General features: G+C 35.2%; 2 protein-coding genes across 5 annotated transcripts in view; one reads left to right on the plus strand and one right to left on the minus strand.

Moving 5' to 3' along the window:
* Positions 1-853: 853 nt before the first annotated feature.
* Positions 854-7,068, minus strand: foxh1 (forkhead box H1). 4 transcript variants are annotated; one of them, XM_048186091.1, is made up of 5 exons: positions 6,935-7,064; positions 5,371-5,641; positions 4,800-5,237; positions 3,537-3,641; positions 854-3,457 (listed from the first exon to the last, which is right to left on the minus strand). In XM_048186091.1, the coding sequence occupies exons 3-5, from the start codon at positions 5,166-5,168 to the stop codon at positions 2,510-2,512; spliced, it is 1,422 nt and encodes a 473-aa protein (XP_048042048.1). In that variant the 5' UTR covers positions 5,169-5,237; positions 5,371-5,641; positions 6,935-7,064; the 3' UTR covers positions 854-2,509. The 4 variants fall into 4 exon arrangements, with proteins under 4 accessions (XP_048042048.1, XP_048042046.1, XP_048042047.1 ...); XM_048186089.1 differs by lacking the exon at positions 5,371-5,641 and having other exon boundaries at positions 6,935-7,068; XM_048186090.1 differs by having other exon boundaries at positions 4,800-5,641.
* A 4,732-nt stretch (positions 7,069-11,800) lies between these two features.
* Positions 11,801-25,358, plus strand: part of ppp1r16a (protein phosphatase 1, regulatory subunit 16A) — a 34,315-nt gene continuing 20,757 nt past the window's right edge. The window contains exon 1 of the mRNA XM_048186093.1: positions 11,801-12,137. The gene's annotated coding sequence lies outside the window, so the exon portion shown is untranslated. The remainder of the gene's footprint in view (positions 12,138-25,358) is intronic.

Genomic DNA, 25,358 nt, shown 5'->3' on the forward strand with positions numbered 1-25,358 from the left:
TTTTCCTTGTTCCTGCAAGTAAATGCGGTAATATCACCTGCCTGGATATTCAATATGCATTAGAAGATAATATGCAGATGGGACATGCAAGGTAAAAGTAGGCTAGACATTGGACATTATTTCGGGGTGAAGGCGTATTTTGGTGCTTAGATATATTTGATTACTTCATTATTCTTTATGTAAAACCATTAGTAGCCTATTTCAAATGTGCTTACGAAGATCCTTTGTTTAATACGAGATTTACTCTAAGTACTTTTATAAAATGTTCTGATTTTCTCAGAGCATTATTTTTTGAGAATATAATTTCTGCCACATGTAATTTGTATTTATTAATTTTGGTATTGCCAGTACTCACAACTATAAAAATAAAAATGATTAGACTATTTGGATATTTTGTTCCTGATCCTTGAAAAGTTAATATATGTGCTTTCTCAAAACCATTTATTTTCAACAAATTCTATATTGAAATGTAAGTTTTCAAGCAATCAGACCTCCAATTCTATTTTCAGCGTTCCTGTATTGTGTTCAAAGCAAGCAGTCATTTTATGAATTGGTCAAATGTGATTTCATAAGAATTTGATATGTTCATTCTATAGTCTCAAGTCCAGTTAGTTGCCCGTTTTGCCTTCACAATGAAAACAATGTGGATATAGTGGGTGAAAGTTCTGAATTAAAGGATGTGCTGAGCAAAACAAATCCGGATTTATATAAGTTTCACTGTGTTCTGATCGAGCCATTCTTGTTTTCTATAGTTTTTATAGATTCTTCTTGTTCCACTACATCTTTTTTGTGAGCAGCACAAGTCTTTTAAAATACAGAATATTGTTTTAAAATATCAAGAATATAAATAAAATCAAGTTGCATTTGATTTAATAATCTCTTAATTTTTAAAATTCCTATCAATTTCATCATTGGATTCAAGTAAAATAGTGATTTACAGGGCTTCTCAAACCACAAGTTATGATGTGACATCAGACGGTAACACATGATCAAGAAAAGAAAAAAAAAACACCTCAAGAAGGAACATTTGACTAAAAAGCAAAATAACAGTAACAAACACGCATTTGCTGTGAGACAATGTCTCTTATGCTTTGCCTTGATATTTCAATTTTTAAAAATGGGCCACTTTCCCTTGCAATCCAAAAACATTTGTGTGTACACGTAAGAACTTAGGCAAATCTATATATGGGAGATTTCTGCTTCCAATTCCACCTAAAATGTACACAATTGAAGCATATTCAACAATACTATACAGTCTGACTGCTACCATGACACAATAATAATACAATGAAAAGAGACTACAAACTCTTCAGTAAAACCAATTAATCAGCCACAAATGCTTATACTAAAGGTCTATTAAAAAAAGAATGGACCTGTAAGAGGGTGGAAGTGTTGGGGGTGTGAATGAGTGATTTTAAGGGAGGACAGGACAGAAAAAAACAGCAGGAGGTGGTGAGGTGACGTGCACCAGACGGAGGGACACAACCACAGACCACCAGTTAAATGACCCTTTACATTCAATTACTGATCATATTGCTTAATATGAGCTTCTGGACAGTATCTTGCAGATATGCATGATCAAAAGGTGACAAACATTCATTTGATGACCAGATTATAAAAAAATAAAAATAAAATAGTTACAGCACCTATACTCCACAGGGACACAGAGTTGTGATAAGGCTTAGAGACACTGATAAAAATGGCTCTAATTACAGTTCTTCAAAGTGAATGCATGCCAGAAAAAACACACAAGACTGGATCTCATCAGATCTGTCAAGTCTCCACAGTTGTTATCAGAGCCTGAGATTGGACTTTTACCAAGTGGAGTGGGGGTGAAATGAAAGTGTTTTAAACACACAAATTAGGGGACGAGAATCAGGTCAGAAAAGTCATACAAAAAGTCAAGATTTCAAAAAAATGCATGTTTACTCTGCAACATATAAAAAGTGACACATTCATGGCAGAAAAGCCTGTCTTTATGTAAACATTGCAGGTCCCTTACGGATTCAAAAGTACACATTCACACAAACACATCCCTAATACCTACAAATGTCCAGCAAACCATTTCTGGTCGATATGTAGGAAGTTAAAGCAGCCACACAGAATACTTCAAGCTTATTAACAGACAACATTCAATTGGTCATGTCAGGTATTGCATTGCATTATCCCCAAACACTACAAGGGTCCATTAAGGAAACAAGAGCAGCTAAAATGTACCAATCTCCCCACTGACATTAAGAGTTTGAGGTAGTAATAGTGTCAAAGAAAATCACATGAGTGGACAGGAGTCACAACAGTGTCAGCTTTGGTCGGATAGAATCTTTGGACAATATTGGCCCGTCTTAACTCCAGTAACAGTTCAGTGTATAGAGGGATTTTATCAAATAATTCCCTGAGACAATTCACAGATGTGTGTTGAGCAGCATTAATGGTTGCAAATCTGTATGTGTAAACCTGGGCAGTGCCAAAGATGGGAAGACGTGTTCTTCCAGGACTGTTACGAGATAGTTTAAAGAGAATATTTGCAAAGAGAAGGTCCGCTCTGAAGGGCATACTGGTTTGGACTTGGGTGAGAAGTCTGATTGTTGGGGCCAAGCGCATCAAACACACTCTTATTAGGCGGAACAGATTGCAGCATACTGTCCAAGTCCATGAGAAGGGGAGGCGCTTGTATGGAAACCGGCCCACTTGGTAGGATGGGCCAATAAGGGTGACCAATCAAGTGTGATGAAGTGACGTGCGCACCACCATAACCGTAGAATGGAATACCGCCCAGTGGCATAAACGGGTTTCCGTTAAAGCGCATACTAGGAGGGGCTACTGCATTTGGGGGGGTGTATTTGGCATAGGAAGTCGGCAGTTCCCATGGAGGAGTAGTGCCACGCTTGGAGCTTTTGTTTGGCGGGGGGCAGGAGTCACTGTATCCATCTGAAGTCGATCCTCGATCACTTGATCTTTTCCCAACGAGCGTCACCCCTCTCCAGTCCTCGTCAGACAAATCCGATGCGGGACTGACGGAGCTGGCCGACGAATTACAGTTGTACAAGGCGTTACAAGGGCGTGGAGGAGTCGTAGAGCGAGTGTGTGGAGGGGGCCCAACGCCCCAACTTTCCCTCTCTCGTAGGCCCTCCCCAGCAGAACTGGCCGGCCTGAGGCTATGCAGGAGAGAATCTATGGCAAACGTAGAGTCCAGTTTGGGACGATAGGGGTCCTCCGATGGAGGCGGGCTGTGACGGGTGGGAACAGGGGGTAAAGAGAGGTCAGCGGGCAGAGGTTTGGATTTGTTTGACGGAGCGTAACCTTGAAAGATGTACGGGGCCAGGTCCTGAGCAAAGATGGTTTCATCCTGACGGGACACTGCTGTGTTTTGTCTTTTCAGCAGCTCCAGGGGAATTCTGTTCACTTCTACAGTCCAAAAGTTACCTTTACCTTGGGGTTTACCAGGATCCTTCAGAACCTAGAGAGGAGAAGGCAACAGGTTAACATCAAACTAACATATAAAGTCATTTATCAATTACCTGAAGTCAAACACACACCTTCACAAAGCAGTCGTATGAGGACAGGTTGTGCCGGACCGAGTCCCTCCAGCCTTTGTAGTTTCCCTTGAAGAATGGAAAAAGAGTGCTGATCTCCTTCAGAATCTGTTCCGTGAAGACAATTCATTGATAGTTATTTAAAACATCATTATTATTGGCCACAGATTCAAAACAGACAGCTGATTACTATATTACTGAAAATACATTCAGAGACAAAATTCAGAAAGTCAACAGTGTGTGCATGTATATGTATTAAATCACATATTAAAAAGTGATATTTCTGTGGGGTGACAATTTATATGTAAATATACGCACACTTAATATTATTATGTCTAATTTGCCTATATTTTAAAATAAATAAAACTTTATCAATTTAATTTAATTTATTTATTTATTTCCTAAATGACCAAACACAGGACTTAAGTGCCATTTTAATCAAAGAAAATGTCGAGTTCAAACACCTGTAGCAGGCCCTACCTCAATTCATCAACAAAAATTCACAGGAGTCACTCTTATAGTCAGCAAAACTGTTAATCCCGATCGTGAATTCTTACACATTGCGACATTTCGGAACAATCGCGTAGTAATTATGGCACAGTGTGATTCCAGCCACAGCTATCAGCATGATAGAGTATCGCCCTCTGCTTTCACTATTCACAGCACAAACCCCATCGAGATCCAGACACGAGACAGATTACGCCCCCCAGGCAGATTTGGATGTGAAACACGCACTAAAACACATTTCACATGTAAACAATGTAGTTTCTATGTGGAAATAAACGCCAGTGTGGTGATGGTACAATCAAGTTTTATATCAATTTCAGTTAATTCCCCTTAATAAATGCTTCAAGTTTTAATAAATTGAGCTTATATTCATTTGGAACCGTACATCTGAAAGGATAAGATCTTAGCAGACAAACTAAAAAAATGAAAACTTATTTCTGCTGCCTCACAATTTAAGTTCCAGAAAGCGTACACGTTGCGGTATACGACTTTTTTGATTTAATAGTTTTCTCGCGTAGTAATATTTTCGAAGTTGCAAATAAAAGTAAATTAATGGAGTACGTTTTACAATATATTTCAGTCTCCCAATTCAAATGTGCAGTCTCTTTGTAATTAATTGTGAAATGGCAGTTTCTAATTGGGTATTTTTTCTACATCTTTTATGCTTTGAACTGATTATTAAACTTAATTTGCATTCCCTGTTGGATTTTGACCAAAAAATAAAAAGTTGCGCGTCTCGCGCATGTGAAAGTGACCTACCTCTGATAAAGTGAGCTTCTTCTCCGGAGAGTTCTGGATGACCATGGCAATCATAGCTAGGTAAGAGTACGGTGGTTTGGGATAACGCTGATAGTTCTTCTTCTTTCCTCCGCTGGAGTTTCCATCCTGCAGTTCCCATGCGCTCTGATCCGACGGTTTGGCTCTATAACAGGAGTCCTGCGCCATCCCTGTGGTGGACTTCTCCAGTCGGCCACCGAACTCCAGCAGTGGGTTTGTGGAGCAATGACAGCTGGGGTTGGAAGAGGAATAGCCGGTTCTGCAGTCAAGGTGATGGTCGCGTTGGGCTCCTGCTCCTAGAGTGATCACGGGTGGTGCCAACAAGCCCGGACCCCCCCAGTGCTTTGTCATGCTGATGTAGAGGGGGAGGAGGCAGGGATGGTCGCTCCTCAACCCCTCAGACTGCTGGCTCCAGGTCAACTATATTTGAGCAGCAAACAATTCACAGTTTCATGTCAATCCCGCTGCGTAATGGGAGTGAGAATGAGGCGCGATGCGCGATCACCGCGGGGGAGGAGGGGGAGGACACGATAAAAATCAGCGCTCAGATTACCTGAAAGACATCTTAAGTGGCCATTCCATGTGTAGACAGTTCTCCACAAATCAAGAAATGCGAATGAGAATAACAAAAATCTCGCACGTAGTCCTTTTTATGTTGTGCTGTGTGGAAGATGTTTTGGAATAATCGCCTAAATAGACTGTTGAGACGAATCAACGTCACAGCAGAAGAGCTCCAGCTTCACTAACCAGTGAGATCCAACTAAAGGTTTCAGATCTGGGTAGCTGACATGTCATGACAGTGACATGCTACAGGCCTTCTCCATCTACAACGGTAGTTAAGTAAAATATACTGTGTTTTAGGGGTCATCGTGATTTTGCCAAGTAAGATGTTCCTGGATCAACATCTTTGTTGATCCTGGAACAACATTCCAATCAACCAATCAGATTTGAGGGACAAGTTTACCATTTTTGTCAAGTTTAGACTTGCAACCAGGGTTAGGTGGTTATTCAGGGTTATTCACCCATCTTTCCTCTCTGATTTTAGGGATAAGTTACGGGTATGATTAGGTTTAGGGGTGGGAATACGATTAAGACTAAATTTTCAGACTGGAATGTTGTTCCAGGATCAACAAAATATGTTGATCCTTAATGTGCAATTAATGAGACTACAAACACTGCATTTTATGCTTTGCACTGCATTTTATGCTTTTTTAAACCCATTTCCACATCACAAGACTTCTGGAGTGAACTGCAAACAAAAGCTAAAATGCTGTTAACATGGTGACCAACTACACTACCTATCATAAAAACATTAAATATTATTGTTGAGGAAAAACACATTTCCATACTGTCTGTCAGATAGAGGTGTGAATAATAAACGAATGGAAATAGCAATACACAGATCAACACCCAATCAACAATCAGGAACTGCAAACCGATCACTTTATAGGCAATATTTGTCTCGTGTATCAATACAATCATCTAATGCTTATTGCGTTAGAGTCATCATTAGCCGGATTAAACATCGAAATGTGGAAACTATGTGAATTTCTCTAGGCCGAAAGAAAAGGTTTTGGGGGATTGGGTTGGATTTAAGGCAGGACTCTCATATCTCAGCAAGACAGAGAAAACAAGTTGGATTAGAGAGAATCTCTTCCGTCCCGGGGGTTCAAAAACACAATAGCGGGTTGAGAACTAAACTTATCACCCTGAGAGTCTGATAATCGCCTTGAAAACAGATTGACAACATACTGACTACTATTGTAGCACGTTTATTGGGATACTCGTCTTTCACATGCACATCTCTTGAATTAGTTACGGACTCCAAATTACTATCAGGAAACAAATAATTGTGTGAACTGGGTGATTCTTATTTTGGTAAAATACGGTTAAATATTGCGAAGCATTAATGGTGTAACGTTAGGCCAAGGGTTTTTAAAGAAATTAAAGTTTTATGTAAGGCTAACTCAACCGCGATTCATTTATTTCACATTAGGATATGCTTGTTTATTTTCATTTTTACAGTACACATTTGTTTGCTCTATAACAGAAAAACATTTAAAGTGATTTAAAAGGAGCTGCTGTTGCTGTTAAACGTGAATGAACGCGTGTCTTACCTGATCGCGGTCACGCGCTCTCTGACTGTTTGAAAATCTGTAGCTCATTTGCGTAATGTTGATGTGATACTCTAATCAAACGAACCCTCAACGCTGATTGGACGAACAACTCCTCATTTATTACGAACCTGTCCAAACATTCGCTGCATAATTTCATGCCTAAATTTATACCCTTCATATTTATGTATTTAGCCTTACTGATGTGCTTATAAACTGAATATTTAAAACAATAAAATAGACAATTATTCGTAATTCCTGGCACTAAGAGGCAAAATAAGAGCAAAATAATACAAATACAGTACATAGCTACAACACAAATAATCCAATTTACAGAATTTAATTTGCACATAGATTTTGATATTTGATTTTAATCAGAATCTGTACCTACAGGCTATATGTGTAGAGATTTGGTTCTCCTGTTGTGCAAAATCAGCTTCTTCACTGGTGTAAAAAGTGGATAGATCACGCTGATGGAAAGTATACATGCAATTTTAAATTTAGTTTAAAATTGTAAGGAAGCTTGTGAAGAAATATGATAGGGGATGTTTTGCATTTACAACTTTAAGAAACTACAGTTCGTTTCTTGCATAACTATAGCGAATGAAAAAATTGACACACATGGTCTGAACCACTAGTGAGTTTGTGAGTAAATTTGAGAAGTGTTGATTTGTCAAAGACTTAGCAACATAATAAAATGCTCATGATGAGGAATATATATATATATATATATATATATATATATATATATATATATATAGGCTACGTCTTCTTGGAATCAGTAAAGCGGAACCGTCTTCACTTCAGCCATGTAAAGAAAAGCAGAGGACTCTATTTCCTGCGTCCCTCTGGAAAAGATCAGAAGAAGCTGTGAGGTCATTTCAGGGGTCACCAGATTAAACACTTGAGATGAGGTTAGTGATCTCAGATAGAGATTTTTGTGTAAATCTTTTCCCTTAAATAGTTTTTCCATTTTCAATTTAACATTAAATATTTTAGAACCTGAAGCTCATCGTTTCACTTTTGGCTGATTCTTGTTTATGACCCAATGTTCCGCTATTATTCAGCAGTTATTGCTGACTAGTGGACATGATGACCCTTTTACGAGCCCTGCGAGTAATAGACAGATAAGCCGGTGTGTAACCTTCCTGCTGTGAGGGCTGTCCTTGAGTTAACTCTGTCTAAATCAAAATTATAAGAACTGCACTTTCAGAGAAGCATTCTGATCTTTAATATGCTAACATTTTTACCAAGAATCTATTTTCTTATTTGTATGGGTATTGTTGCTGGCTTAGGGTTAGGATTAGAAGACAAAAAATGTACATTTATCCTGTTCATCCAATTCAAAAAGTTTACATCCCTGGCTCTTAATGCATCCTGTTTCCTTCTGGAGCATCAGCGAATTTTTGCAGCGTTTGTAATAGTTTTGTTTGAGTCCCTTAGTTGTCCTCATTGTGAAAAGATGGATCTCAAAATCATACAGTCATTGTTGGAAAGGGTTCAAATATGCAAAAGATGCTGGAAAATCAAATAATTTGCAGGACATGGAGGATTTTTCTGAAGAACAGAGCTCAGTTTAACTGTCTAGGACAAACAAGGGACTCATGAACAACCATCACAAAAACAAACAAACAAACAGTTGTGAATCATCCAGGTAACCACACACATTAAGAATCAAGGTATGTAAACTTTTGAATAGGGTCATTTTTATAAATTCAGCTATTGTTTTTGTCTTGTGGACTTTATGTAAACAACTGTTATGTGAAATAGTTGATTCAGGACATTACTAAATAAAAAATAACATGCAATTTTCATGATCTTTCTTATTTTGTTAAAATGATTAACATTTTTGCATATTCTGCAAGGGGTATGTAAACTTTTGAACTGTAGGGCCTTAAAAATGAAGATTTCAAAAGGAAAGTTTATTAAGAATGAGAATCTAAAGATATTAAGATACAATATCTTGAATACTTTTAGAGTTGCAGGCATGTGAACTTTGGAGAAGGAGTATTTATGGCACTCAGACAGGTATGTTCAATGCAATTGAGTTGATAGAAACCACAAGATCTAATTTCAACATTATTTGTTCTTCAGATATTCCTCTTTAAAAGAAAAAAAGGTATCAGCTGCAGAGTGATACACATTTGGTTTTTGACTACTGAACGTGTACAATTGACCAATTTACTCATTGAGCCACATTTACATGTCCATATCTCTGGGACTGAACTATTGAGGGCCTTTAAAATAAAGATTTCAAAAGGAAAATGTATTAAGAATGAGAATCTCGAAGGATATTAAGATATCTTTAATACTGCTTGAGTTACAGGCATGCAAACTTGAGACAATAAACACAAGAAGTGCTTCTTGCCATTTTTGAATTGTTGGCAAATAATGAAACAAAGATTGCTAAAGTCAACAGATTTTACTAAAACCAATCTCTGTGTAAAAATAAAATAATTATGCTGCCATCTTCCTTCATTTTTACACCCCTCTAATTTGGCTCCAAATCTCAGGTGAAAATGGTCATTTTGACCCCCCTCTACAAAATAGTGAATTACTCAGAAAATCTGTGACATTAATATTTTGGCTTTCATCACTATTTATGTTTGTCTTTCTACAGAAAAAAATATGAACAAAATCTAAAATTTGAGCCAGGGACTTCTGAATGAGTTGACACGGAATGACCCAGTTATTTAAAGCGGCTAATGTATCGTAAGTCTCACAAATTCAGAGAAAATAGCTTTTTGCATTGAAAAATAATGAATATGCCATTAAATGTATGTAATACTGCTTTGCCAACCAATTTGAGTTATAAAGTCAGTTTGTTATGGTAAAATATATTGATAATAAAAGAAGTGGTAATCTTTTAACCCACACAATGATAAAACACCATCAGGGTCACATGATGAAATGCTAAAATGCAACATACAACACTCCTAGTGTACATAATCAATTAAAAAATGACAAAAAGATTTTAAAAATGCTAAAAATTACCTAATTGGAAAGGGGGACTTCTAAATGAAGCAGACTTGATTTGTTTCATCTCATGATTTATTTTCTTCTTTGTAAACTATAGACTTTTAATTAACTAGAGATTGTTTGCTAAGGACATCTAAACACATACTATGAATTTGTGAAATGTATGTAAAAGTAAAATCAACACAATACTTCTGGACATTTGTGATATTACTTTGGATACATATAGAGGTATGAAAAGTATTAAAAATGAATGACCATTTTGCAAAGCACAAGAAACACAAAACTTGCTGGGTACTTAAGGGCCAAAAAAATTTAATATACTCTCAAAGTAAATATGGCTCAGATGTCCTGACGAGTTTGGTAGGTCCATGTCACAAAATGAAATGTTGAGCCTTCTACCCACAACAGTCTCAAATAATTACAGGTAAAAACTGAAAGGTATACAAGAGTAAAACTTCACAGAAAATGGACAATAGGCCCAAGTTGGTGTCCAGAGTCCTGCACTCTTAAAAACAAACGTTTCAAAATAGGGTTTTCACAGCAATGCCATGGAAGAACCATTTGAGTTCTCCAAAGAACCTTTCATGGAACAGTTCTTAAAATAATCATATTTACATTTGAATAATCTAACCTTTTTTATGAAGAACGTTTTGTGCAATGGAGAGTTGGGTGTCAAAGGTTCTTCATGAAACCACTGATGCCAATAAAGAACCATTATTTTTAAGAGTGCGAGTCATGGATTGATGGTTGATTTTCAATGCATTGCAGAAAGTGAATGTGCACAAAATTCATCAAACCTAAAAACTTTATCCAGGGTCAGGTGGCCTGTAAGTTTAGCACCAAATTCCCAAGTTTGATGGATTTTGTGCACAATTAAGGAATAGAAAAGCACTCATCGTTCTGCTGTCTTCCACCCATTACAAGTCTTTTGTTGGCTGGCATGTACTAACCAAAGGCATACAATGCTGTAGTATCATTACATTTAGATTAGTGGCTATCCTGAGACACTCAAACATAATAATTCGAACCCTGGGTTCAGCTCGTACTGTGCATGTTGAAGCTTGACTCCTTGGCTCACAAGCAAATACTCGAAACTGCCAGTAAATTGGCTTCCTATGAGGTGTGCCAATAGTAAGATAAGGAATAAGAAACAGTCCATTTCTACAATTAAGTCAACATAATGCACAACTATAACACAATCCTATAGCATGTGATTTTACATGTGTCCTATTCCAAACTGCCAGATCATTTTAGGTGTGCTGATATGGAGGTCATTAACATTTTCTATGTATTTATAAGCTTTACAGGTCTTTAAGTTGACTAAATATTAAATCTTCGAGCATTATGTTGAATTTGGATGGATGCAACTGCTACAGTATACAGATTTCATATTAAGAGTGATGATACTACAGGATGTCCCTTGTAGAAAATGGTCACTCTCTTTTGAAACAACATTTTTAGAGATCTCAAAATTAGAGAAATATCACAAGATCTTTGAGCACTGCGTTGACAATTGATGCTTGCCACTCTAAATTGCTACAGTAAAATGTCTTCAACGGCACAACACATTGTGTATTTCACCCCGTTTTCTTCATAGTCATCAATGTTTGACGAGACTCTTTTAAGAAACAAGCAGGGGGCGCTTGACGGCTCCGAAGGCACATATTTCCACTTATTAGGAATATTTGTACACTAAAAAAGTAAATTTCTTAAAACACAGGATTGCTTTATGACATAGGCTACAAATGAATCTCCGCCCAGCAATTCTTATAAAATGATTAAACAAAAATGTATTATGCGATAACCACAACGAATGTGATTGGTTCAACTTGACTTGCGCTGGAAAAAGTAACAGGCATCACGGAATAACGCTGTCTATTGCAACATCGGAGATCTGGACAAGAAGTTACACCTGAAAATTAACACTGACAGAAATTTTATCAAAATTACATATCGAAGCTGTAAAATAAAATAATTATAATTTAGACCAAATCCGACCATTTCTTAATACCTTACAGCCCGTTGTTTGCCCGCACATTCTCTCTCTGTGCAAATTCCCAGTGTTTGTGTGTAGCGCCGACTGTCGGGATGCGTTGAGCGAGTACACGGACCGAAGGCGCAACGGCTGTTATGGAGATTATTTTATTTCCCTCAAAAGCTTACGAAAAGGAATTAAACGTGATTAGACGGACATGAATTTGCCGACTGAGTTTAAATGAAGCAACAGGTAAGACAGAAGCGTTGAATGTGAAGTAACAAACAGGTGGTTAAATGACAGGTGTGTGTTCAGGTGCGTTCACAGGCCACTGACACTAACACACACATTAACATTAACGCTAAAAATGGCTTTTTTTACTGATTGACTGATTCAATACAATGATATGTTTAAGTTTAAAGTGTTCTTGTATCGTTATCGTCGTATGAGGACTGAAGTTGAAATGAACTCTGGTCTTCAGACAGGTTAGCATTATGCTAGTAAACAGGAAATAGAACAGTTCAAATAATGTGTTTTTTTCAACATGTTCCATCGTAATACCACGTTTTTGACATGGTACCATGGTGTTGCCATGTTTTTATGTTTGTTTGTTTTTTTGTAACAGTGTATTCTTGTCCCTTGAAGTAGCAGGGTAATGTCAGTACATTAATGTATGGTAAGCGTTCATTACTATGGTATCAAAGTACTATGCTTTTGGACATAACCAAGAATTAAATTGTCTTGTAATGGTTGGGAATGTAATGGTCGATTCACTATTCATATTTTCGATTCAATTCAAAAGCAGTTATTGCAAATTCATAACGATTCACTTCGATTAAATTAGATCAAAATATACATTTAAAGGATTTTTAAACACTATAATGTGTTTTAAGCAAGAACAAGAAGGCAGCCAAATTACTTAGGATTGTTTACCACCCCAACAGTAATTTGAAAGGAAACATTATATGTGAATACAGGACTCTTGGAACATAACAGAGTGCACTGTGCCAATAACATTTTTGAGCTTAACCAGAAAAAATATATAATATTTCACATTATTTTTTGAATTATTTATTTTGTTTATCTCCATGTTTTTTTTTTCTGGCCTGGAAATTTTCATTTTAAAATTCCTTAAGGTGGGTTTTCCATGACACTGGGAAGTGGGAACCCTGAGTCTAATCTAGATATTGTAACAGTGTTGCACCATGAGTAACGCCTAGTAGATACACCAGTGTGTGTGTGTTGAAGGGAATTGTCTATTTAGACATGAAATCAATGTAAATGTTATGTTTAAGGTTTATATTAGATCTACATGACAAGAGAAATCTAAAATAATCTTGCCTTTAGTCATTTAGCAGATCATCAATTTATCATATTCTGCAATTTATGAGCTTGTCTTAGGGTTAGTGCCATGATACCAAAATTTTAGTTGTCAGTAACAATGATTGCTTATACCTATTTTGATACTACAAAAATTCCTATTGAACAAATTCCTTTGAACGTTTCGAAGTTAAATATTAATGTTAATAAATTAATATATTAGTAAAGAATACCTAACTTTGTGGCATAGAAAAGACAAATGGATAGTCAGTAAATGCACAAAGAAACAATTACAAGCAATAGAACAAATAGTGCTCGGCATCTTTCACTGTCAGTATTCTACGGAAGAGGATTAGGGCCAAGCAATAATAAAAAAATAAAACCATCTCAAGATTAAAGTTGTTAAATTTCGAGAAAAAAGTCGAAATAAAATGTTGAGAATAAACTCATTAAATTACGAGAAAAAACTTGTTAAATTTCAAGAAAAAAGTCAAGATAAAATGTTGAGAATAAAGTCATTAAATTACGAGAAAAAAGTCGTTAAATTATGAGAACAAATTCGTAATTTAACGATTTTTTTCTCGTAATTTAACAACTTTTTTCTCATAATTTAATGACTTTATTCTCAACATTTTATCTCGACTTTTTTCTCGAAATTTAACGACATTTTTCTCATAATTTAACGAATTTGTTCTCATAATTTAACAACTTTTTTCTCGTAATTTAATGACTTTATTCTCAACATTTTATCTCAACTTTTTTCTCGTAATTTAACGAGTTTATTCTCAACATTTTATCTCGACTTTTTTCTTGAAATTTAACGAGTTTTTTCTCGTAATTTAACGAGTTTATTCTCAACATTTTATCTCGACTTTTTTCTCGAAATTTAACGAGTTTTTTCTTGAAATTTAACAACTTTAATCTCGAGATGGTTTTATTTTTTTTATTATTGCTTGGCCCTAATCCTCTTCCGAAGTATTCAGACGAGCTGTGAGAATTTTTTTTTTTTTTCAAAAAGAAATTTATTATAAAACATAAGATGTTTTGTCTTGTCTGTTTACAGTCTCTTAAGATACAACTGATTGACAACATCTTTCCAAAACCAACATTTTGAATAAAAAGTGCATTTGTCTGCTCACATGCAGCCACATACATATGCATATAGGCCGATATATGTTATTCCCAATGGTGTACTAATGTACTAATACAGTAAGCAATTAAGACTGCAACTAACAATTATTATTAAAAAAAAAAAAAAAAAAATCCTAAATCCAGAATAAATTCATCCAAACATAAATAGTACAATTTTTTATTTATATTGTTTAAAAACAATATAAATAAGTCACAGCTATGGCTGCATGATATTGGAAAAAACTGACATTGCGATATAAATTCCCACTAATATATTGTCCAGTTCGTCCCAAATCAGCTTAGTGGGATTTAAGTCTGGAAACCTTCTCTTCTAAGGTAGTTCTGTCTAAACTGTTTTGAGTCATTATCTTGCTGTACAATAAACCCTTGAGCAGCTAGTCAGGAAGTTACAGCAAAAGTTTACAGCAGGGAGTGTGAAGGTCTTGAACAGTCCCTTTGTACATGGTTGCAAAAGAACCACCAGGTGCTGCTCACTCTCTGATAGAGTGGAAGATAGTGAGAGATAATACACTTGTGGGAGCGTCTTGAGATACTGTAGGAGGGTGCAGTTCTAGTGACAGCAGTATTTTTGGTTGACATGCTGCTGTGTTCTGGATCATCTACAGAGGCACCTTGAAGGCTGACCAACAGAGAAGTACAGCAGTCCAGAATTGAAATGATTGAAGGCTATGAAAACAAATGAATGTAACCCTAGGCTATGCTATATATTATGTGCAAAAGAGGGTTACAATCATTACGCTGTAATTGTAACAACAACAAAAAAATCACTAAATTAAAAATGAAAATAAATCAAGTCAATTCACCTTTATTTATATAGCACTTTTTACAATGCAGATTGTGTCAAAGCAGCTTTACAGTGTTGTTAACAGGAAAATAATTTCGGCTGCACAGCAGACTCTAGAAAATGGTGTCATTGTCCAGCTTAAGTACGTTCAGTATTGATTGATTCTGTTGTAAAAATCATTAGGTATTCAGTTCATTTATCTATACAGCAGCTCTGGAGAAAACAGTAATGTCATTGTCCAGTTCAGTTCAGTTTGCATATAATGGTGACAATGCAGGCAGATCAAAAACATTGTTGAATATCAAGTGTCCCCAACTAAGCAGGCCAGAGTCGAGTCACGGCAAGGAACCTAAACTCCATCAGGTGACAAAAATAGAGAAAAAAAACCTTGGGAGAAACCAGGCTCAGTCAGGGGGCAAGTTCTCCTCTGGCCAACAAGGAACAGTGCATGATTATGATTCAGTCAGCATAACAGGTCACAAGTCAGACTGGGATCAGAACAGACAAAATATTTAATCCAGTTCCGTCTGGTTGAAGATCAGATTCATCACGCCGGTATGGAAACTGTTTTGTCTGTGCCAAATAATAATAAAAGCACAGACTAAATGTTAACTTCTATTTAAATCAAACAAAAAAATTGAGTTAGTGTGGCACTTACAAAGGATGTTAATGGGGGCCAATATTTGAAGGTTTTTAAAGCAGAAATGTGAAGTTTGTCATTTTATTTTAAGAAGTACATGAATTCATCTGTTCAAATATATGAGTTGTAAAGCTGTTTAAATCAGCATTTTTACAGTCAGAGAGTCGTTTTATGTTGTCATGCTGAGATCATTGTATTACAGTGAGTGAGATCTGGTCAGATGGTAAGTGTCTTGCATTAAAGCATGTGACATGCTTTTCATTCGGCTCTTGCTGTGAATAAGTCTTTATACTGCTGTGCTGATCCTGTCCAGAACATTTGGATTAGGAGAACTTCTCACTCTCGCTGTTCCACCTCTAAATCTGCTTAGTGCCTATGAATAATGAATCTCTATTCTTGGCGGTTTACTTTTGTATTAAAACTGGGCTAAAGGACTCGTGCATACTTATTGTGCTTTGTTTACACTTATCAACAGTGCAACTCTGAAAACTTTTAAATTATGGCAACTACATCTGAAAAAATGCTTCTTCTAGAGGAGCTTTAAGTCATCCCCTTGATGAAGGGAGTGAAAATTCCACAAATGTTATTAGAAAGTGATAGAAGACATCGAAGAAAAAACATTTCTGCAGTTATCAGTAGTAACTTTTTATAGATGTTAAAAGGACATGTTGTTATAAGTTTTAGATTTGTTCATTTTCTTTTGATTGCTTGAAATGACATAATTGCATTAAAAGTTTGCTCTACATAAACACCCAGAGCGTATAATTTTGGAAAATGCAGACATTAATGAAAATAGTCTGTCCTGTTAAGCAAAATTTTGACTCTATTTTTTTTTTTTATTATTTAGTAACAAATAATAGGCGATTCATCATCAAAATTGTTGCTCAATTACTAAAATAATTGATTTTGGAACTATTTACTTCACTACGTCTTAGACTGCAACTTAAATAACATCATCACATTAAAGTAACACCCTACATGTGTTATCTGCATCCTTTCTTGATGATACTCCTTGTAAAATGTCTATAAAAGTCTAATGTAATAATATATTATATTATAATAATATAATAAATTAATGTAACAGCAGTCAGTTGTTTTTTGATTGTAAACAGAATGAGACAAAAGATCTAGGGCCACTTGCATGAACATAGCCATTGTAGTTGCATTTATACACTATGTACTTATGCACTGTGTACTCATCCATGTAGTCTATGAATTGTAAACGTTTATTTTGTCATTATACATCAGAGTCTGATCCTTCTCCCCCTTCTGGAACGTAATTAAATTTGCAAGAGTTGAGTGCAAGAAGTGTCCAACGTTCCACACTTTGTTTTTTGTTAATTTAGTGCGTCATCCGGGTATTTAAAGTGCGCTTTTTCTTTTTGGAATTTTCTGTGTGAACGCATACTCGCACTATTTGTACTTAAAAATGTCATAGAATAGTGCATAAGTACGCGAATTGAGACGCACCTTGTGTCTTAAGAGCTATGGCTAGCAGTTAGTTAAGGGTGATCAGTCTTACTTTTCTGTATCAAATTAGACCAATCTATGTTTTTATGTAACTGACTTAAAGTCATCAACAGCGTTAAAGAAAAAATTTGATGACTAAGGTAAGATGAGTCTAAGCAGTTTATGCAACCGGCCTTTATGTATTATTATAAATCTGTCTGCTATGAAGTCTTATTCCAGTAATAACAATCAAACAGTAATATTGACAATAAAGGAGAATCACTCACTGCACATCTGAATACTGATACTGGCAAGATGGCAAGCGCTATTTGTGCTATTGCTTATAATTTCTTATGCTATTGCTTACTGTTTATTATTTATGATGTATAATTGCCATTGTTATTTATATTTTCAGATTGTTAAAAAGAGTTAGCTTAATAGCAAATTAGTGAAAGATGAAATCTTGGTAACTAACAACACTAACATTGACTATCAATAGAACAGAATATAGTTGATATTTTTGATATTGTTGTTGATATTTATTTTTTGCCCAAATTCTTCTTTAAAATGCATATATTTTTAATTAAATAAAATTTGTATTTATTATAAGAATATTATAATAGAATAATAAAGATTATTATATAGCATAATAAGAAATCAAATTGAGGAAAAAATACCAAATATTGTTAATGTGTTATAAGTGAACATGCAAATATTTTAAATTTATGTGTAGGTCATAGTATAGCTGACAAAAAATAATTTAAATATATGAAATATGACAATCTGTTAAATGTAGATGTCATATAAAAGCTTCAAATTATGCATGTTGTAGTTTTGTCTGGCTGTTGTCAGCACCAACTTTTACTATCTCAGAATCACACCTTACACATTAATAGTACAAGAAAAGTCTTGCTGATTTCGAAGTTCAACATGTTTTTGATAATAATTGACCAATGAACACAAAAGAATCTTGAACAATTGGTCACAGAGCATTTATGTTTGTAATTGTTATATAATGGAGCTTTGAGTAAGACACCACATGTAAAATCTCAGGTTTTTTGTGGACAAGCAGGCACACAGTCAAACAATTATGTTTAATTGTTTTATTGCCACCCACTGGCCAAACATTTGTTGTGAGTCCGCAGATTGAGACCTTACATAAATGTAATGCATGGCAAGTTTATTTAGATAGCACATTTCATACACAATTGGTAATTCATTTCAAACTCAAAGTGCTTTACATAAAATAATTTAAAAATAATCATACAATAATCATAAACAGAATGACACAATTAACAATGAAAATAAAACATTTTTTAAATAAAAAGAAAAGAGATAAACCTTTATTAAAAATTAAAAGTTAATATCGACAAATAATATCAAAAAGATAGTCAAGCATATTTTTAGTTTTCATATCTGCAAGTAAAGCGAATGGTGTTTCTGATCAAAAGAGATCCCAAGAAGATAGAACTGCACCCTTGGACAATTAGCAGAAGACAAAAGCAACAGGAGTTAGATCAGTCAGAAATCTAATAGAGCTAATCAAGTCATCTAGTGAAATTGTTTTCATATCACAATATATATCTCACAAAAACAAAATATCGCAATGTCAGTTTTTTCCAATATCATGCAGCCATAGCTGTGACTTATTTATATTGTTTTTAAACAATATAAATAAAAAATTGTACTATTTATGTTTGGATGAATTTATTCTGGATTTAGGATTTTTTTTTTTTTTTTTTTAATAATAATTGTTAGTTGCAGTCTTAATTGCTTACTGTATTAGTACATTAGTAGGGCCCTATGAAATCCGTTTTATATTTTCCCAAATTCCGTTTTTTCCGTTTTAATTTTTCTGGATTCCGTTTTTTTCCGTTTTATTTATTTTTTGACTCCATTTTAATGGTTAAATTAAATTTTAGTAATCAAAAAGCATGTCTAATTAATTGAAATAATGAATCTTGTCCAGTTTACCAACAATTATTTTGTTAAACTTTTATTAAATTACATTTTTTTAGGGCCCTCTGATAAATGTTTTATTCTTTTCCCTCAAATTTTATTTTTACCAAATTCTGTTTTCTGGATTCCATTTTAATGGTTTAATTCCATGTTAATAATCAAAAAGCATGTCTAATTAATTGAATTCTTAAAAACAACAATATTTATTAATTAAAAAATATATTTTTATGATTTTTTTTTTCAGAAGTTCTGTTGTGTATTTAAATTTTTCTGGCAATCAAATGAACGCATACCATGTAATTTATCTTTTAATCATGAAATTAAACTTTTTTTGTCAAACAATGTTCTGCACAACAGAGCTTTACTGTTAAAATTAAAACATGGAAGAAACACTGAGATTATTGTTTAAAAATATATTTTAATAATTTATTGTTAAATTAATTTATCTAAATTCTACTGTACAACAGTAATATGTTTCAGTCAAGTTAAATCGAACTTTAATTTTGACGGTTTGCCTAGAGCTTTGAGTTCCTCTGTGTTTATGACGGTAGTTTTCTCAAACGAAGCGGTTAAATGCTGATGAAGTGACTTTCAGAGCAGCTCTGGAGAAGAATTTGTGAGTTCATATAGTGAGACAGAGGCCGAAAACTAGTCTATATCACGATTTAATTTAAGTGTACTACTGACCTGCTTTTAATTCATTCATCAAAAATTTGACAAATTCCGTGACATTCCGCGTTATATAGTAAATTCCGTTTTTATGAATGGATTCTGCGATTCCGTTATCGCAGAAATTATAGAGCCCTACATTAGATACTTCACCCATGTCCCAGTGGCCACTTAAACCAGCAACATTTTCATGCGCAAAAATGGATTTGCTGTGTGATGTTTGCCTCACTGCCAGTGATTAGGGGTGGGAATCGCAGGGTACCTCACGATGTGATCAAGATACATGGCTAACAATAACAATAATATTAAAGGGGACGCCGCTCGCGTCCGGTGAAAGTGAAAAGGTTAAGTACAGGTTTTCTCTATTTATTAAAGTCCAAACTATTAGAAATCAGCACAAAAAAAAATTCAGTCTGTAAATTAAATGTAACATTTTAAGTAAATTAAACATTTTATGCTTATACTTTTTAAAAGCCTAAACTTTTCTTTGCGTGTAAACTGACACATTTAGTCTAAGTTAACTGCATATCGACTTATCGGCTTATAAACCTGGTACTTTTAAAAAATTACCAACCTCTTTTTCTTTAAACCTGGGAACATCTCAGTGTTTACAAGCTTCCTTAAAATAATCCTGGGAATAGTGTTGTCAAAGGTACTGACTTATATTTTAAAATGTTAAAAATTTGACGATACCAGCATATCCTAGCATTTTGTGTGCTGTTGAGAAGATTCTTAACCTCTGATTGGCCATATTGTGTTTACACGCTCAACATATACGTCTGATTGGCTACAATGATCATCTAATACATATTGTAAATAAAAATCTTTGACGCTTTTTACCGAGCACAGAAGCGGATGAAAGCAGTCTTCTATCAGCAGATCCCTAATATAGCCGCTGATAGACAAATCCGCTGATAGATGCCTGCTTTCAAACGCTCCTGTGTATATCTGTGTAAGCGCTCGGTGAAAAAAGTCAACAGTGTCTCTAAGTTTGCCACATCAGTGGTATAAAAGCCTAAGTGTGTCCAGGCTTTGAACTTAAACGTAGCTGGGGCATCTATTATTTTACTCGCACTGCTGTCTGCCATCCCGTTAAAAACCTCCTTTTCTTAGGCTAGTCATATGTTGAGCGCCGCCTTGAAGTAGTGGCACTGGGAGCAGGGAAATCTATTTAGAGCACCTTATTTTATTCATTGAAATATCGATATTTGGCGCCAGCGTATCATAATTATTCAAGACTACAATCTGTGATTCCAAAGTACAGCCACACATTCTTCTCACAACTTTAGATTCATCCATGCACAACCCACGTAAAGATGATAATTTCACAAATAACTGCAATTGCAGGTTTCAAACAGAGATGGCGACAAAGAGGCAAAACTTACGTACTGCAGCTTTAAAGGTGACCTATGGGAGGAAATGACCCATGGGTTGAAACATACAGATTCAGGGGGTGGTAAGATCCCCTTCCTTCATCACAAGGGGAGCGAAATCAGAACGGCTCGATTTTTCACATGTTTATAGAGAAAGGCTTACCAAAACAAAGTTACTTGGTTGTCCTTTTTCACATTTTCTGTGCTGGTAGATGCACCAGAGACCCGATTATAGCACTTAAACACGGGAAAAGTCAGATTTTCATGATATGACCCCTTTAAAATTCTGAATGTGAACATTTTTATTAGTGTAAACTTATCTAGCTATAACAAGCTCATTCAGAAAAAGCTAACGTGCTCTTTTGCTAACATGTTAACAATGGCATGGTATAGCACTTGCTGCAATATAAAGCATCTAACATGCATGCTCTCAAACCAAGCTCAGCCCAGTTTCAGTTAAACTTAAGTTCATCTAAATTAAAAGAAATAAGTTAATAAAACTCAAAACAATGAAACAGTTCAGTTTACTTAAAATATACGTGATCTTGAAAGAAAAAGAAAATGATAAATACTCATAAAAAATAATTTAATTTAATTTGTTTAAATTAAGTTTATCCTACTCAAACCAATTAATTATTTTGAGTGTTTACAGTGTAGCTTTCTAATAAATATGACTTTGTGCACTATGAATATTGTTTGTTTACATCAAAGAGTTAGTTCACCCAAAAATGAAAATAATGTCATTAATTACTCACCCTCATGTCGTTCTACACCTGTAAGACGTTCATCTTCAGAACACAAATTAAGATATTTTTGATGAAATCCCATGACTCAGTGAGGCCTCTATTGCCAGCAAGTTAATTTACACTTTAAGTGCCTAGAAAGCTACTAAAAACATATTTAAAACAGTTCATGTGAGTACTGTCATGGAAATTCCCAATACTAATCCAACTTCACCACTGACAATTCAAACAACCTCCAGTTGTCAATATAATATATATAATACTCAGCACCAATACAGTACTACAGTATCTTCGAGGTAATTCCCATCCCGAATATAATATACTACAGTATCTCGAGGTAATTCCCTTCTCGAATACTTCTAATACATTTCCAATACTTCGAGGTAATTCCCTTCCCAAAGTAAGGTGACAGCGTCCCATCAAGAAGCTAATATCACTACCTCAATCACACATGAGCACACAGGTCTTTAGCATCTATACACTTTCACCGTCCTTCTCAGGTGTATGCTGGTCCGACACACAGTATTACAGCCTCACCCCGAGGGCGACTCGATAGTCTTCCAACACCATCACTTTCTCTGCTGTGGTCTTTTGAGCATAGAATCTTTAGTACTTCTATTCCTTAGCTGTACAGTCTATACCTGACATGACTTCCAAGTTGCTCTTTGCAGAAATTAAGTTTTATTTACGGCCGGGAGGTCACTCGTCACAACAACAGAGTCTTTCTGAAGAGAAAGATACATGCACATTTAAGTCTTACAGTTGAATAAAAATCAATGCCTTCTTCATTGTGATTTGTTCTGGTGATTGGTTTGTAATGATCTAAGCTAATCATATGACTGGTCTTTGACCTGAGCATCCTTAGTCTGCATTTTCTGTACATTTCATGTTGACATAACATATTTCTATCACAGTACAGTGGCTCTACCTTAATATTATAAAGCAACAAGAATACTTTTTGTGCGGCAAAAAAAGAAAAAGAAAAAAAAGATTCTTCAACAATATCTAGTGGATTGCCGATTTCAAAACACAGCTTCATGAAGCTTCAAAGCTTTTGTTTTGAATCAGAACCACTGATTCGAAATCGCCCATCACTGGATATTGTTGAAAAGTTATTTTGTTTTGTTTTTTTGGCGAACAAAAAGTATTCTTGTCATTTTGTAATATTAAGGTAGAGCCATTGTACTCACATGAACTGTTTTAAATATGTTTTTAATAGCTTTCTGGGCACTGAAAGTGTAAATTAACTTGCTGGCGATGGAGGCCTAACTGAGCCATCATCAAAAATATCTTAATCTGTGTTCTGAAGATGAACAAAGGTCTTATGGGTGTACAGTGACATGAGAGTGAGTAATTAATGACATCATTTTTATTTTGGGGTAAACTAACTCTTTAACATATCTGAATTTCAGCTCTGGAGGCTTCCTCAGCACTGTATAGCTATAGTGATACGAACAGTAACAATGTCGACGGTTTACCGTATCAATTCAAGCCTGAGTCCTCCTCAGCCTTTTGAAGTGCATGCAAAGTAGATTTGGCTTTTGCAGAACAGGGTTGTTGACTATACAAACCAAACTCTTCCAGTCCTCAGCTACAGCTACAGTGTTTGGCAGGTCAAAGCAGACGTTCGCGTGCAGTCAGTGTTGACGGCTGTCATTACGCAAATTTGTTACAAACCTGGTTGTGTAGGAAGTAAGACTAAAATTACTGACGACTCGTGTCAGTTCTGAATTGGTTCTTTCTTTTGGAGACAATAGCCCCATGTATCATGCACTTGGATCTTTAAAAGTTTGCAGACCTTTTACATTCACAAACAGCCATATTGCATGACATGAAAGGTAATATCCAAAAAAGCACAATAGGGGCAATTTAATATTGTTGCCTCAAGATTTATGTTGCATAATTGGATATTCAAGATTTTTTTTTTTTGCAAATGCAACTATGTCATTTTCACACCAAGCCAGAGAGACTTTTTCTGCAGTGCATGTGATTGTATCTGTTTGAAAGCTTTTATCGGCATAACCAGCTCCGATGGATGTCTGGTTGCTTTAAAGAGGGGGTTATAATGCTATTTCATGTATTCTGACTCATTTACGCTGTTAAAGAGTTGGATTCTCATGCTAAACATGGCCAAAGTTTCAAAACACAAGTTGGACGTATGACGGAGTATTTCTGTGCCAAAAATACTCTTCCAAATCCTCATAAACTTTGCGGGGTTTTTTTCGAGTATGGGGCTGTGTGACGTCATAACGGTTGGAATTCTATGAACGGGAACTTCTCGCGGAAGAGCGTGTGTGCACATGTCGACCAGAGCGAGAGAGCAAGAGCATGCCCATCAACGTGCGTTCGGCTTTACGGAAGTCGTCAGCAGCGCTGCACTGGTCACAGGACGTCACGACAATGTTCCCTCTAGCAAAAACATTCTTTATATCAGACCTGTACAATGAACGTAAACACACTAAAAAAATGGTTTTATCATGCAACTGTAACTTTTAACTTTAATGTACCATTTCTATTTTTGAAAACAAGCAGTTCAGTCACTAAATTAAGCACATTTTAGGTTACTTGAGATTTATTCACATTGCTGTGTTAACCAGTCTTCTATTAAAAATTCTATTAAAAAATCATTTAAAAATCTCCTGCAGGACAGTTCAGTTCTTTATAATAATATGAGCAGTTACACTAATGGTTTGGGACAACCATGTATTTTTGTACAGTCAATTATTAGCAACAGACAGTGTTAAACCATCAAAATTACATGTTTATTGCTTATGAATTTCCCAGATTTTCTATACCAGGAGGTTTCAAGATTTTTAGTGGCAAGGAGCCCTAAACAATCCCCTTGTGAGATCAATTTTTCCGCATTTATTAGGCTTATAATATAATATAATATAATATAATATAATATATTATAATATAATCTTGAAGTATTTAAACTGATACAGTATTATATCAGTTTAAAAGCTTCAATTTGTTTTAATATATTATAATATGAAAACAAACTGAAGCATTTAAACAGATCTGATAGCTAAATATTTTTAAGAAAAGTGAACATGTTAACTCTTTTATAGTCATCTAAACATCCCTGAAACCCACACCACCACCACACACAAAAATCTATTTAAACTGAGGTATGTAACTGATGTATTTTGAGTTTCTGAGCTACACCTGTGGTGGGTGTGTAATTGTAAATGTCTCAAGAGTTTTGTTAGCATTCTGTGCCCATCATCCGTTATTTCCGCCACTTTTCATAAAAACATGACGTTTTATTTCATATTTTCACATTTTCACATTCGCGTTGCCTCTCATGATTTGTTGTGTGATTTGTTCTGGTGATTTGTTCTTTCTATGAAACCTGTAAACCGGTTCTCTATAGTGACAATA

The sequence above is a fragment of the Megalobrama amblycephala genome, linkage group LG3 (assembly GCF_018812025.1).
Source record: "Megalobrama amblycephala isolate DHTTF-2021 linkage group LG3, ASM1881202v1, whole genome shotgun sequence".
In the NCBI taxonomy this organism is placed as follows: Eukaryota; Metazoa; Chordata; class Actinopteri; order Cypriniformes; family Xenocyprididae; genus Megalobrama; species Megalobrama amblycephala.

Bases quoted from the DNA above. Each gene is read 5' to 3' on its own strand.
- foxh1 (XM_048186089.1), bottom strand. From the start codon at position 6,982: ATGAGCTACAGATTTTCAAACAGTCAGAGAGCGCGTGACCGCGATCAG. The intron at 5,238-6,934 runs GTAAGACACGCG...GCTCAAATATAG, and splicing joins GAGCGCGTGACCGCGATCAG to TTGACCTGGAGCCAGCAGTC. The intron at 3,642-4,799 runs GTAGGTCACTTT...TTCACGGAACAG, and splicing joins AGAAGCTCACTTTATCAGAG to ATTCTGAAGGAGATCAGCAC.